Source organism: Oncorhynchus tshawytscha, linkage group LG05 (genome assembly GCF_018296145.1).
Source record: "Oncorhynchus tshawytscha isolate Ot180627B linkage group LG05, Otsh_v2.0, whole genome shotgun sequence".
NCBI lineage: Eukaryota > Metazoa > Chordata > Actinopteri > Salmoniformes > Salmonidae > Oncorhynchus > Oncorhynchus tshawytscha.
The window spans coordinates 50,958,994-50,972,918 of record NC_056433.1 but is presented as its reverse complement, the minus strand read 5'-3'; the positions used below and the strand labels follow the sequence as shown (position 1 = coordinate 50,972,918).

The following is a 13,925-nucleotide window of genomic DNA, read 5'->3' as shown; positions in this document are numbered from 1 at the left end:
ATGCTATGTATACCGGTTCAAATGAACACAAAGGAGATTTTAAACACAGCCTAGACAGACAGGGGTTTGTGCATTTGTATTAAGACTATGAATCATATGATATAATCTATAAAACATGTGAAATTAAATGCGATGTCCTAATATAAGTACAAAAGTCAAATCAATGGAATTAAGAGAAGAAAAAAAAAAAAAACAGAGACCTATCAATTTAACTGAAATGTTTATTCTAGTAAACAATGACCATGTACAGGGGATTAGCATTTCAAATAAATCCAAGCGTTTGTATTTTTGCATATATCCTGTTTCAAGTTACACACATTTTTCCACTTCTCATGAAAGAAATATAACGGACATAATATACAGTTTGTGTACATCTTATACAATGCAGAAAGACAGCTGGATTATTTCTTATTTTCATCTATAGAGGGACAGTCAAAGGCAGGCCAAATGGAAAAGGAATGCACCAAGCTTTAGAAGTCAGATCAGTTGTCAGAAAACCAGAAAACCAAAAGAAAAGCCCTCTACAATCTGGCTTGTACAATAGATATACAGGCCTCTGCATGTATCCCTATACACATGATCAAACTCGAATACCCGAACAACGAGAAAATAAGAAATAAAATCTATTGCACAATGGTGGTATCAAAGACAAAATACAGCATGAGTGGTAAGTATGTAGAGAACACTAGGTAGTGGATGAGAGAACACTTGGGCCCTGTTTCAATAGTCTCAAAATGCATCCTTCCATCCTGCCTCCCTAATCTGACATGATTAGATGGGTGATTGGGGTACATCATGGAACCCTTTCTTTCACCAATCCAATAGTGACAGATCAATGATAACTTCAAAGAATGGAGTAAGAAAGGATGGATGGATGGATGTTCAAGGTATAAAAAGGGGCATGAAGTGACCAATGAACAGAGAGCTGTGGCCTGGTCTACAGCCAACCAAGCACACTCACTGTGGATTTCCCCTAACCCGAGGACACATTACAGGGGTTCTGACACAGAGCATTCTGGGTAAGGGCGGGAGTGTTGGCATTCCAAGCTTCGGCGTCTGACCTGTGATTAAAACACCACAGGGCTGAATGCAGACGACCACAAGTTACCTCAGCTATAAACAGCAGCCCGATTAAAGGTCAGATCTGTACCAGAACAGGTTCTTCTCATAGAAAATTATTACACTGTTGTAACCACTACAGCAAAGAAGATTGATATGTAAACATAAACAAATAAATATCAGGGAGAGATGGTTGCAATTTCCACCTAGTGGCAGTGTTAATGGCCCATACCGCAGAATTGTAACTTAAATCATGTCCTTCCCCAACCCAAAGGAGAACGTAGCTTTAATAATACATTTTCACAACATATGGCTCAGGATAGGTCTTTTCACTCAGACTACTCCAATAGTAGGGGACAACAATGGCAATACATGGAAGCTTATTAAAGGTAATGGACACATGTACAGTAGGACACATATAGTTCAATACAACAGGAGAACATAAAACAAAGGGGAAATGAGTGCAACTGTCATTTTCATATGAGCTACTATTATCATCATCTCTATTCAGTTCAATTCAAAGCTTAAAGGGCAATTCTGCCACTTTTCAACCTCATATTCATTATGACCAGCACCATACCATTCTCTACATATGTGAAAAGGACGCGTTTCTATGATCTGTGGTTAAAAAGATAAGAAGAAAGGTCCTAAAAAATGCTTCTCTGTAGTTAGGTTTCCATCCAATTGGCGACAGATTTTAATGCGAATACTCAAAAATCTGCATAAAGAAAATATGCGCATTTTCCCACTAGGGGTGTGTTTCCACCAAACGGACTTGTTGTGGACAAAAGTCAGTACGCAATGCACATAAAATGTCATTTTTCGTTTTAAGTGTACTGAATAAAAATCTAAAGTTGAATGTGTTTCCATCGCATTTTCAACTCTTCCGATAGTTTAGTCACAAAAACTGTTGCGTTCAATAGCACATTTCCCCACTCTGGTCTTGGCACGAGAGCTCTAGCCAACAGCTCGCAGATACAGTGTGGGTAGGCTAGTTGACATGATGACATTATTATGAACAGCGAGAATATTTTTACTTGTCAAACGGCAGACAAGCATCGATCATCATGTCACCAGAATAAGACCCTCGATATTTATTGGAAAGGAGCACCAAGATCACCGTGGCGTGCACTTTCACCACCCTGCGAAGTTCATCGTGACTTATTTCATCTGTAGTGCCGTTTTTACATATGTAAACCCTGGTATTGCGCTGTTGATAATGAAAATGAGATTGAAAAGTGGTGGAATTGCCCTTTGAGTTTGAAAGTGAAGTAAGAACCACAGGTTTAATGTGCTAGGCAGTACCATCTGCAAGAAAATCAAGTAAAAGACAATGTGGCTAAAATAAATCAAAGTTGTAACAAACTATGACACACTGTACCGCAAACCGTTGAATATTCACGTTATAGCTGTGAAACTTACGTGACCTAATGAATTTGCATATCATTGATGGTTAGCCCGAAGAAAACCACAGGCCATGCCTTACTTTATTTGACCTCTGCAGCGTGTGCTTGCAGGTTTATCCATTTTTGCAGTTCTTACAACTAGAATTGTAATTAACAATATTGTTTCAGTCCTTTAACAAATACAACATCAAATAATAAAATAACACTTACCACATAATTAAATTAAATAAAAATCGTACAAATCTGCAATTAAACCCTCTATAATAAAACATAGTAAAACTTTCCCTCATCTAGAATTTCCCTCATCTAGTCTTTTTTTGTGGTTGTTTGGTGTAAATCACAGCCTTTTGAACTTACTTAAACTGTCAAAAGAGGCACAACTAAGTATCCATTCCTTCTCCCTATGTTCGCTGAAGAAGCACTGAAATATTGTAAAAAACAATGCATATACTATCTCACACTCGGCGAGAAAGAAAATATATCTGTACAATTTGTTCTGGTCCAAGCAGACCTCTCTCTCACACAACACTTGCAGTAACCAGTCAGGGAAGCCTCCAGCACTCCTCCCATGGCTCACCACATTCACATAATAAACCAATACTAAAATAATGTCTCGATCTTCAAAAGCATCCCGCCATAACCTTTAGCTATTCCCTTCTTCACATCTGTCAGGGCTCTAGTCGGTCAAGTGAGGGGATCCATGCTCCCTCACCAGACAGACACATATTCTGCTCATCTTTACATGTTAAGCCAGCCTCTATAGTGCATTTAAACAGCGCATCACCTCCTTCACAAACCATGGGCCATCATCCGTTCCCCTCCACACCTATCAATTAAAAAGAGTAAGAGAGATTGTGATTGCTGGCTCCCACCCTCCACTCCAACCTCCCACCGTAAAGTCATATCCAGTTACGTTTCCACATCGGGTCCAGGCCGACCCCAAAAGTTCTGTTTTGCTATTGTTTTGCTTTGAGAGTTTGTCGGTCTGGGGAATATGTGGCGAGGTGTGTGTATCTGTGTGTGCGTATCAGGTGGCGTGTGTATGTGTGTTGTAGCGGTGGTCTGTGTCTGCAGGCGTATGCCTGTGTGTGTGGTTGAGGAAGCGGTCATGTCTTGGGCACATCGGCCCCGAGGGAAATGGCCAGCTATGTGTGATTCACAGTGTGTGGGGTACGGTTTGTGAGTTGTATACGAATGTGTGATGCGTGTGTGTGTGTGTGTGTGTGTGAGTGTCTGAACTAGTAACGCTAGTAAGAGTTTGTCTATGTGTGCGTTTGTCTATTTGTGCATATCTCTATGTATGTGTGTCTGTGTGTGTCCAGTCCAGGTCACCCGTGGGACATCTCGGCCTTGCTGAGAGCGATGGCCAGCTCTAAGTCCTCTTGCTCCTGCTGCCGGAGCCTCTTCAGCCGCTCCCGCTCCGCTCGCTCACTCTCTCGCTTCGCCCACTCCAGTTGCTGGGCCTCATTTCCAAACTACGGAGAGAAGAGGAGAAGAGGCATTTAATAAAGGATTCATCCGTCACACCATGTCCAAAACACACATTAGGAGGTGTTTTGTCAGAGTATTAGATTTCAATGAACTTTATCCTGTACATTAAGAGTAAACTTCCATTTCTGCCTGGCTACCGTAAGAGGACATAGATGACTGTAGTTTACTATTATAACTAAATCATGTACATACACAAAAGCATCAACACACACACAAAATATACCCACTACACAGACAATCTAACTGACCCTATCCCTATCGGTACTTTAATGTTCAATTTATGTATGTTCTGCTGTTGAAGGAAAGGTGCTTCTTTATTGTTAAACCTGAGTGGTTGTGCTCCGAGCCTAAAGTACGTGAGCGAAATACAAAAACAAAGCACTTTTCTATTTGACCACGTTATTAAACATTCTTACCTTAACTTTTTCTGGCCCTGCGAGAGAAAAATGAATTACAAAACACCAAACAAACAATTCACTAATCGTGTATCACACCATCCATTTTACACCGAGCACATTACGAAACAGCATCACCACAAGATACAACTAACTATGAGAAGGCGACATGGAGGACCGTTTCAGTTCGTTTCCCAAATGAAAATGAATGAGCAACTAAAAGCATATTTGAACAACATGCAAAGACAACATGTAGAGAGAAAATGGGAAGGACAGAAATTACCATTTTTGATTCTCTGTTAAAGTGATAGTATGAGATCTAACCTAAGTCAAGTATAGCTAGGAACTCTCCCATGCATATCAGAACGCACACACATTCTAAGATACTGCTTTGCCATCCTTAGATCTGATTCAAATGTCAGGGTCAGATGAGGCCATTCAATTCTTGGAATCATGCTGACCAAAATAAATATGGAACAGAGTCCATTGAGGCATTTAATAGCTATATTTGTTTCCTTGAAATATTTATAATTCAATTCAGGGTCCAAGTTCATCTGGTATTTTTCTAGATAATATCTTCAATGTGGAACATAATACCTCTTTAGTTTAAATAAAGTATGGGCAGTTGACTCTGTTAAAATAGATTTGGCAACTTTGGGAGTAGTTTGGTACAAGTCAGAGATGGTAAAGCAGGATCTATGCTACCGATGTCATGCGGCAGACCAACACTAAACAGATTGAGCAAACTAAGCCTAAAGAAAAGACAAAACACTGATACACACTAATACTGTATCTAAACACTAGTAGGACATACATGACTGAAACACAACATAGACCTGAAGGGTAAGAACTCAGGACTGAGAGCTGAGTAGTGATACTACTGCTTCCCGTGTCAACAGATCCCACACCAGTGGCTTGGAGCTGTCAGTCACTAAACCACACAGGATGGGCTCCCCTTTACGGCCTAGCCTGGCCTTGGGTACGCACAGACTGAGTGACTGGCTGACCGCCTTACTGAGTGACTGACTGTCTGACTAGCTGACTGACTGATGCCGGGAGCTGAGATGGAAAAGGTCAATATTCAGATAAGAAGATCCTGAATACATCCTGGATTATGGCTACACTGTGTGAGACACCCATTGGTTGGTTTAGACAGACAGCCCAGGCCATAGCACCGCACTGGCTGGATTATTCAACCCTAACCTTAAAGCGCCGACTGGCTAGTTGAATAATACTTCACACTGCCAGAATCCACTTATTGGACTGCTAAAGAGGTGATGGAAATAATTACTTCTCATTTGTGCTTGTTTTGGGAAGCCTCTAGCATTCTACACAACAACAAACCACATGGCAAAATATAGATATAGATTTTTTTCATGTTCCAATCGCGGCGTACACATTAAACCACAAAAAGGGCCGACACCCTTTCCTGCACGAGCACCGGGGACCACTTCTGCAATGCAGCTCTGCACTTTACTGCACAATAGCGAATGCATTGTAGGTGGTGTGCAACCAACTACAAAGCATAGGTTGAGAACCCCCCCAACCAAAATCATAGCACAGTATAGATAAGTGAGTCTTGTGGAACCTTTGACCGGCTTACACTCAGAAAACAGCTAGACGGCAAAAATGTGTGGGAGTTCAGTCATCCTCTTAGATATGAGGTAGGGTTGGATCACACAATTAATTAAAGTGATGATCAGATGATCATGAACAGCAGTTATTGCTAGTGATTATGCCATAGTCAACAGTTAGCCTACATGGTGGTTAATTTGCCATGGGTCTGAGCGGGAAGATGCCTGGCTCTGGTCTTTGTGTGGAGTGATGGTGGGTCATTGATTAACATTGATGTCTGCACAGTGAAGGGAGGCCAGGACACAGAAAGATGAGTTGATAAACAGCCAGGGCCTCCGCTCTAGATCCTTCAGTTAACATTGTGGGAACTTAAGCAGAGGTATTGGCTAGGTATATAAAGACTGGTCTGGACAGAGACAGAGTATCACTGAGCTCAACTTACAGAACTGAAGTCTGCAAAACCCAAGGAACAGTCTTTAGAAGCTTTACTTGAGGCAGATGGAGCAAAAGGATCTTTGCCACTAAACGGGTCTCCGACCCCCTTTTTACTCTGAAAGGGGTCGATGCCGTCACTGCCAAACGGCTGGAAGGGGTCACAGGGCTTGGTCGAGTCGCCCGCTCCTCCAGGCATGTTGACGGGGGTGCTTTTACCTAAGGACATTAAGACAGTAAGGACAGTCATTTCCCCTGCAGAAGAGACCACAGTGTGTGTGGTTATGAAGTCAACTACAATTATTAGGTGATGGTTTGATCACTTTCACCACGGAAATTTGACGTTTTTCCTTATCAACGTTTGCTCGCAACAGCCTTCCAACCCCCACAAATGCTGCCCCCCCTCCACTTCTCGTCTCACGAGAAATAGAGCATTCTATTATGAAAAGCTTTGAAAACCACAGCAGTTTCAGCTACACTCGTGGTGCACCAAAACCACACGCAGCTCAACTTAAACAAAATAGAGAGCACACAAACAATGCAGATACAAAAGTGTGCTGAAACAACATGCCAGCATGGTATAAATTAAACACGCATTTAATGACATGGGCCAATATACTGCATAAAGCCCATATCAAAAAAATGGCGAGAGCTATTTTCTCTTTTATGTTGGGTTTTATGGTGAGCAGATGGGTAGAGTTCATGCCCACTTAACCAACACAGGATTCAGTTCACAAGTTCATCAGATCTCTCCTCAGTGGGTGATTTTAGAGTTTTTGTCAGGCCTAGATGCTACATGCCTAGGGCCAGGAGTTTTTAATGACCACATGACCTGCCCAAGAACAACTAACTATGGCCCAGAGTTATACCTGTTTGTCAGGAAAAACTCCTGGCCTTAGTTATGCCAACTCATTGTATTCTCTATCTTAATTTCCACATCGCTTAAATACCTAAATTATTTAACTGAACCGTGACTACTCTAAAATAAGCCCATGTTAACATGGTAGAGATGTTTCCAAGCTGTTTCTCTGTAGGCCAGTCATTGCTGGCAGAGTCTGTGGGCCGTGGGAATGTAGTACTTACTGGTTGTTGTTGCTTCTGAAGGTGTTAACCACGTTGTCAATCGAGCTGTTATTTATACCAGGCCTGCCAAGGTTAGCAGTTCACAGGCCCACTGAACAGCCAGGCAATCAGTTTCTCTCTTTCAGTAAATGGCACATACTCTTCACCACAAACCGTCAGCTCCACCCTGCTCCAAAATACCAGCACATTATCAATGCTGTCTATCAATGTGATGCACAAGGCACATCTCAGAGCCCCACAAATAACGTTTATTATATTATTCTCACAACATATATCGTATGTCCTATTCATGATTGACTGTATCTCGCAGCACAAATTTAAAGTATTGCTATGTAATGAATTCAGAAACTACCTAGAAAAACGAGAGATATCTACATCAAACTATCATTCTATGTCGTGACCTTTCACTTGTTGCAAATTCTGCTCAACCCCTCTAATTTGGATACATAAACCCAGGTGTGAAAGCAGTTTACATATGGCATTGGCCAGGGCACAGAGTGTGACCAGAGTCGGGCAAGAGGTCGCCAGAGAAGCCACACTGCTCACCCGAGTGTGTGCACACAGTGGAAACAGAGGAAGTGGGGAAGGGTGGAGCTGAGAACATCGGGCGATCTGGTGTCAGCATGGCCAACCACAGATCATCTGTGTATTCCTGGGGCATGTTGCTCTGTGTTCTCACTGCAGCCTGGCATCAGGGTTGAGCTCTCAAGCAACAGTCATACAGTCATACAGTCCTACTCATCTAACACTAATCTCAGGCAAGGATTTTACAGATAGGGGATGATTAGCGACAATTCATTATTATTATATATATATTTTTTAAATCTAATGGATCAAAGTTGCGACTACTATGCTATAATGTGTACAGTGTACCTAGGCTACAGTGAAATTACACTGCATCTTGCATACATGGTTTAACCATAAAGCAGGGCACCTTCAATAATAATAGGTGGTGAAATCTTTATTAGCGTGGCCCATTCGACTTCCTTTGTGAGGTTTAAATGACTTTCACTCAGTAACTTTATGGCTAAAAAGCACATTGAGTCGCTTCTATGTGGAGCAGAGTTACCGCATAGGCAACTGCAAAACTGTTCTGTTGATTCAATCTTCAAAAGGAGAATGAAAAGGACACTTGTTTGGCAGAGATGATGAACGTATCTGTACCCATGAAGTGCTTTTCCTGTTTACAACCTAGTAGAGCTCACGGTGGAGAAAAAAAGGGGTTTTCAGGCCAGTCAAAAACAATGTTTCTGAGCTGCAGCGAGCATTGCTGTTTGATCTATGACGAGCATATTCTACTTTTATCATGCAGAGGTAAGAAGGCAACACCAGCTGAGTTGAGGCTTCAAAGATTATACAGGTCCCTTACAACAGCTTCTAGTGAACTATGTTCTAACAATCAGAAGATACAATATTCAGACATCTTTTTCCACATTTTGTTACGTTACAGCCTTATTATAACATGGATTAAATACAACGTTTTCGTCATCAATCTAGACACAATAACCCATAATGACAAGGCAACAACAGGTTTTTAGAAATGTTTGCAAATGTATTACAAATAAAAAACTGAAATACCTTATTTACATAATTATTCAGACCCTTTGCTATGAGACTTGAAATTCAGCTCAGGTGTATCCTGTTTCCATTAATCATCCTTGAGATGTTTCTAAAACTTGATTGGAGTCCACCTGTGGTAAATTCAATTGATTGAACATGATTTGGAAAGGCACACAACTGTCTATATAAGGTCCCACAGTTGACAGTGCATGTCAGCGCAAAAACCAAGCAATGAAGTCGAAGGAATTGTCCGTAGAGCTCCGAGACAGGATTGTGTCGAGGCACAGATCTGGGGAAGGGTACCAAAAACCTTCTGCAGCATTGAAGGTCCCCAAGAACACAGTAGCCTCAATCATTCTTAAATGGAAGAAGTTTGGAACCACCAAGACTCTTCCTAGATCTGGCCGCCCAAGAACCCGATGGTCACTATGACAGAGCTCCAGAGTTTCTGTGTGGAGATGGGAGAACCTTCCAGAAGGACAACCATCTCCGCAGCACTCCACCAATCAGGCCTTCATGGTAGAGCGGCCAGGCGGAAGCCACTCCTCAGTAACAGGCACATGACAGCCCGCTTGGAGTTTGCCAAAAAGCACCTGAAGGACTCTCAGACCATGCAAAGCAAGATTCTCTGGTCTGATGAAACCAAGATGGGATGTTTTTTAGCGGCAGGGACTGGGAGACTAGTCAAGATTGAGGATGAACGGAGCAGAAAGTACAAAGAGATCCTTGAGGAAAACCTGATCCAGAGCGCACAGGACCTCGGACTGGGGCGAAGGTTCACCTTCCAACAGGACAACGACCCTAAGCACACAGCCAAGACAACACGGGAGTAGCTTCGGGACATAGTCTCGGAATGTCCTTGAGTGGGCCAGCCAGAGCCCGGACTTGAACCCGATCGAACATCTCTGGAGAGACCTGAAAATAGCTGTGCAGCGACGCTCCCCAAGTTTGAGTTTGAGAGGATCTGCAGAGAATAATGGGATTAACTCCCCAATAACAGGTGCGCCAAGCTTGTGGCGTTATACCCAAGAAGACTCAAGGCTATATAATCGCTGCCAAAGGTGCTTCAACAAAGTAGAGTATAGGGTCTAAATACTTATGTAAATGTCATATACTTGTTTTTGCATTGTCATTATGGGGTACTGTGTTTAGACTAGAGGTCGACCAGTTAATCGGAATGGCTGAGTAATTAGGGCCGATTTCAAGTTTTCATAACAATCGGAAATCGGTATTTTTGGACACCATTTTTTTTTTACACCTTTATTTAACTAGGCAAGTCAGTTACGAACACATTCTTATTTTCAATGAAGGCCTAGGAACGGTGGGTTAACCTGTTGAGTGTAGGGTCAGTATTTTGATGTTTGGATGAAAAACGTATCCAAATGAAACTGCCTATTTCTCAGGCCCAGAAGCTAGAATATGCATATAATTGTCAGATTATGATAGAAAACACTCTAAAGTTTCCAAAACTGTCAAAATATTGTCTGTGAGTATAACAGAACTGATATTGCAGGCGAAAACATGAGGAAAATCCAACTAGGAAGTGCCTCTTATTTTGAAACCTCCCTGTTCCATTGCATGCGTTCCCTCCATTTAAAGGGATATCAACCAGATTCCTTTCCCTATTGCTTTTACATGGTGTGAACAGTCTTTAGACATAGTTTCAGCTTTATATTCATAAAAATGAGCGAGAACGATCACATCGGGTCAGTGGATGGCTGGGTGCCAGCAGAGTTTTGCATGCGCCAACAGCTTGGAGCAGACATTTTCTCTCTGTCTCCTATTGAAAAAGCTACGGTCCAGTTGAAATACTATCGATTATTTATTGTAAAACAACCTGAGGATTGATTATAAAAAACGTTTGACATGTTTCTACGAACTTTACGGATACTATTTGGAATTTTCGTCTGCCCCGTCGTGACCGCTCGAACCTGTGGATTACTGAACATAACGCGCCAACCAAATGGAGGTATTTTGGATATAAAAATAATCTTTATGGAACAAAAGGAACATTTATTGTGTAACTGGGAGTCTCGTGAGTGCAAACATCCAAAGATCATCAAAGGTAAGCGATTTATTTTATTGCTTTTCTGACTTTCGTGACCAATCTACTTTGCTGCTAGCTGTTTGTAATGTTTTGTCTGATGAGAGAGATGTCCTTACATAAATGCTTGGTTTGCTTTCGCCGTAAAGCTTTTTTGAAATCTGACACGCCAGGTGGATTAACAACAAGCTTAGCTGTGTTTTGCTATATTGCACTTGTGATTTCATGAAAATTAAATATTGTTAGTAATTTAATTTGAATTTGGCGCTCTGCAATTCAGCGGATGTTGACGAAAATGATTCGGCTAACGGGATGGGTGCGCCAAGAAGTTAACTGCCTTGTTCAGGGGCAGAACGACAGATCTTTACCTTGTCAGCTTGGGGATTTGTTTTTGCAACCTTCCGGTTACTAGTCTAACGCTCTAACCACCTGCCTTACATTGCACTACACGAGGAGCCTGCATGGCAGGCTGACTACCTGTTATGCGAGGGCAGCAAGAAGCCAAGGTAAGTTGCTAGCTAGCATTAAACATATCTTATAAAAAACAATCAATCTTAACATAATAATAACTAGTTAACTAGACATGGTTGATATTACTAGTTGCATATAATGTCCTGTGTTGCATATAATCGATGCGGTGCCTGTTAATATCTCATCGAATCACAGCCTACTTCGCCAAATGGGTGATGATTTAGCACTGTCGTTGCACCAAACCTAACCATAAACATCAATGCCTTTCTTTAAAATCAATACACAAGTATATATTTTTAAACCTGCATATTTAGTTAATATTGCCTGTTAACATGAATTTCTTATAATTAGGGAAATTGTGTCACTTCTCTTGCGTTCCGTGCAAGAAGTCGTGGTATATGCAGCAGTTTGGGCCGCCTGGCTCATTGCGAACTATGTGAAGTCCATTTATTCCTAACAAAGGCCGTAATTAATTTGCCAGAATTGTACATAATTATTACATAACATTGAAGGTTGTACAATGTAAAAGCAATATTTAGACTTAGGGATGCCACCCATTAGATAAAATACGGAACGGTTCCGTATTTCACTGAAAGAATAAATGTTTTGTTTTCGAAATGATAGTTTCCGGATTCGACCATATCAATGACCAAAGGCTCGTATTTCTGTGTGTTATTATGTTATAATTAAGTCTATGATTTGATATTTGATAGAGCAGTCTGACTGAGCGATGGTAGGCAGCAGCAGGCTCGTAAGCATTCATTCAAACAGCACTTTAGTGAATTTGCCAGCAGCTCTTCGCAATGCTTCAAGCATTGAGCTGTTTATGACTTTAAGCCTATCAACTCCCGAAATTAGGCTGGTGTAACCGATGTGAAATGGCTAGCTAGTTAGCAGGGTGCACGCTAATAGCATTTCAATCGGTGACGTCACTCGCTCTGAGACTTGGAGTAGTTGTTCCCCTTGCTCTGCAAGGGCCGCGGCTTTTGTGGAGTGATGGGTAACGATGCTTCGAGGGTGGCTGTTGTCGATGTGTTCCTGGTTCGAGCCCAAGTAGGGGCGAGGAGAGGGACGGAAGCTATACTCTTACACTGGCAATACTAAAGTGCCTATAAGAACATCCAATGGTCAAAGGTATATGAAATACAAGTGGTATGGAGAGAAATAGTCCTATAATTCCTATAATAACTACAACCTAAAACTGCTTACTTGGGAATATTGAAGACTCATGTTAAAAGGAACCACCAGCTTTATATGTTCTCATGTTCTGAGCAAAGAACTTAAACGTTAGCTTTTTTACATGGCACATATTGCACTTTTACTTTCTTCTCCAACACTTTGCTTTTGCATTATTTAAACCAAATTGAACATGTTTCATTATTTATTTGAGGCTAAATTGATTTCATTGAAGTATTATATTAAGGTAATAGAAAAGTGTTCCTTCAGTATTGTTGTAATTGTCATTATTACAAAATTATTATTATTTCAAAAAAATCGGCCGATTAATCGGTATCTGATTTTTTTGTCCTCCAATAATCGGTATCGGCGTTGAAAAATCATAGTCGGTCGACCTCTAGTGTAGACTGATGAGGGGAAAAAACTATTTCATCCGTTTTAGAATAAGGCTGTAACGAAACAAATGTGGAAAAAGTCAAGGGGCCTGAAAACTTTCTGAATGCACTGTATGTGATGATAAGCCATGCCATCCATACTCACAACGTTCTTCTGTGTGTTTTACTAGAAGAACAAAACAAAAGAGGGGAACACTTACAGTGAGGTGACAAAGACCACAGAGGGGGAAAGACAAAGGGATAGTAAACCATTACAATTCTATAACACAGATGTCGGATCATAATTTGATCACTCATTTGTTGCTGAGAATTTTCTTGCACAACAGGAAATACAAACTTGTAGTGTATTTGAGTTAAAAAATGATTCTAACGTTTGTAATTCCCACTTAGAAATTTCAGACTTGATTTGCCCTAATGGAAAATGTATCAACCCCTACAAAAATGTCAATTAAAGGGGAATGGAAACACTTCTGGAAGTTAAGCTGAGCAAAGTGATGTATTCAATCCACTAATAACAAACATGCTTGTAACATAGAAACATCTGTATTTTAAAGTAATTTGATCTGAACAATGTTTATTAGAGGTATGGGTAGCTCCATCTTGAATTGCCATAGTAACGACTGTTACTAGAAGTGAGCAAATTGAGTTTTGTCATGGAGACTGAAAGTGAATGCTGCCACCGGGAGGCCAAAACGAGGCAAGGTAACTAGCTAGCCTACTTGATTTAGCTCTTCTCTTGTCTTGTCTTTTTGATGTAAATGTTTTCATTGATAACTGTACAAAATAAAATAGAATAGCATTTATCATTTGGTATGAGCTAGACCTAGCTAAAACAAAC

General features: G+C 41.0%; 1 protein-coding gene across 9 annotated transcripts in view; it reads right to left on the bottom strand.

Moving 5' to 3' along the window:
• Window positions 1-203: 203 nt before the first annotated feature.
• LOC112250786 (epidermal growth factor receptor substrate 15-like 1) overlaps window positions 204-13,925 on the bottom strand; it is a 39,259-nt gene continuing 25,537 nt past the window's right edge. For 3 of the 9 annotated variants that reach the window (XM_024421215.2, XM_042322054.1, XM_024421217.2), the window contains 3 exons: window positions 13,233-13,253; window positions 6,369-6,577; window positions 204-3,940 (listed from right to left, as the gene is read on the bottom strand). In XM_024421215.2, coding sequence (XP_024276983.1) covers window positions 3,794-3,940; window positions 6,369-6,577; window positions 13,233-13,253 — 377 coding nt within the window. In that variant the 3' untranslated portion in view covers window positions 204-3,793. Of the gene's footprint in view, window positions 3,941-4,372; window positions 4,390-6,359; window positions 6,578-13,232; window positions 13,254-13,925 lie in introns of those variants that run through there. The other 6 variants (XM_024421219.2, XM_024421218.2, XM_024421221.2 and 3 more) reach the window with 6 other exon arrangements.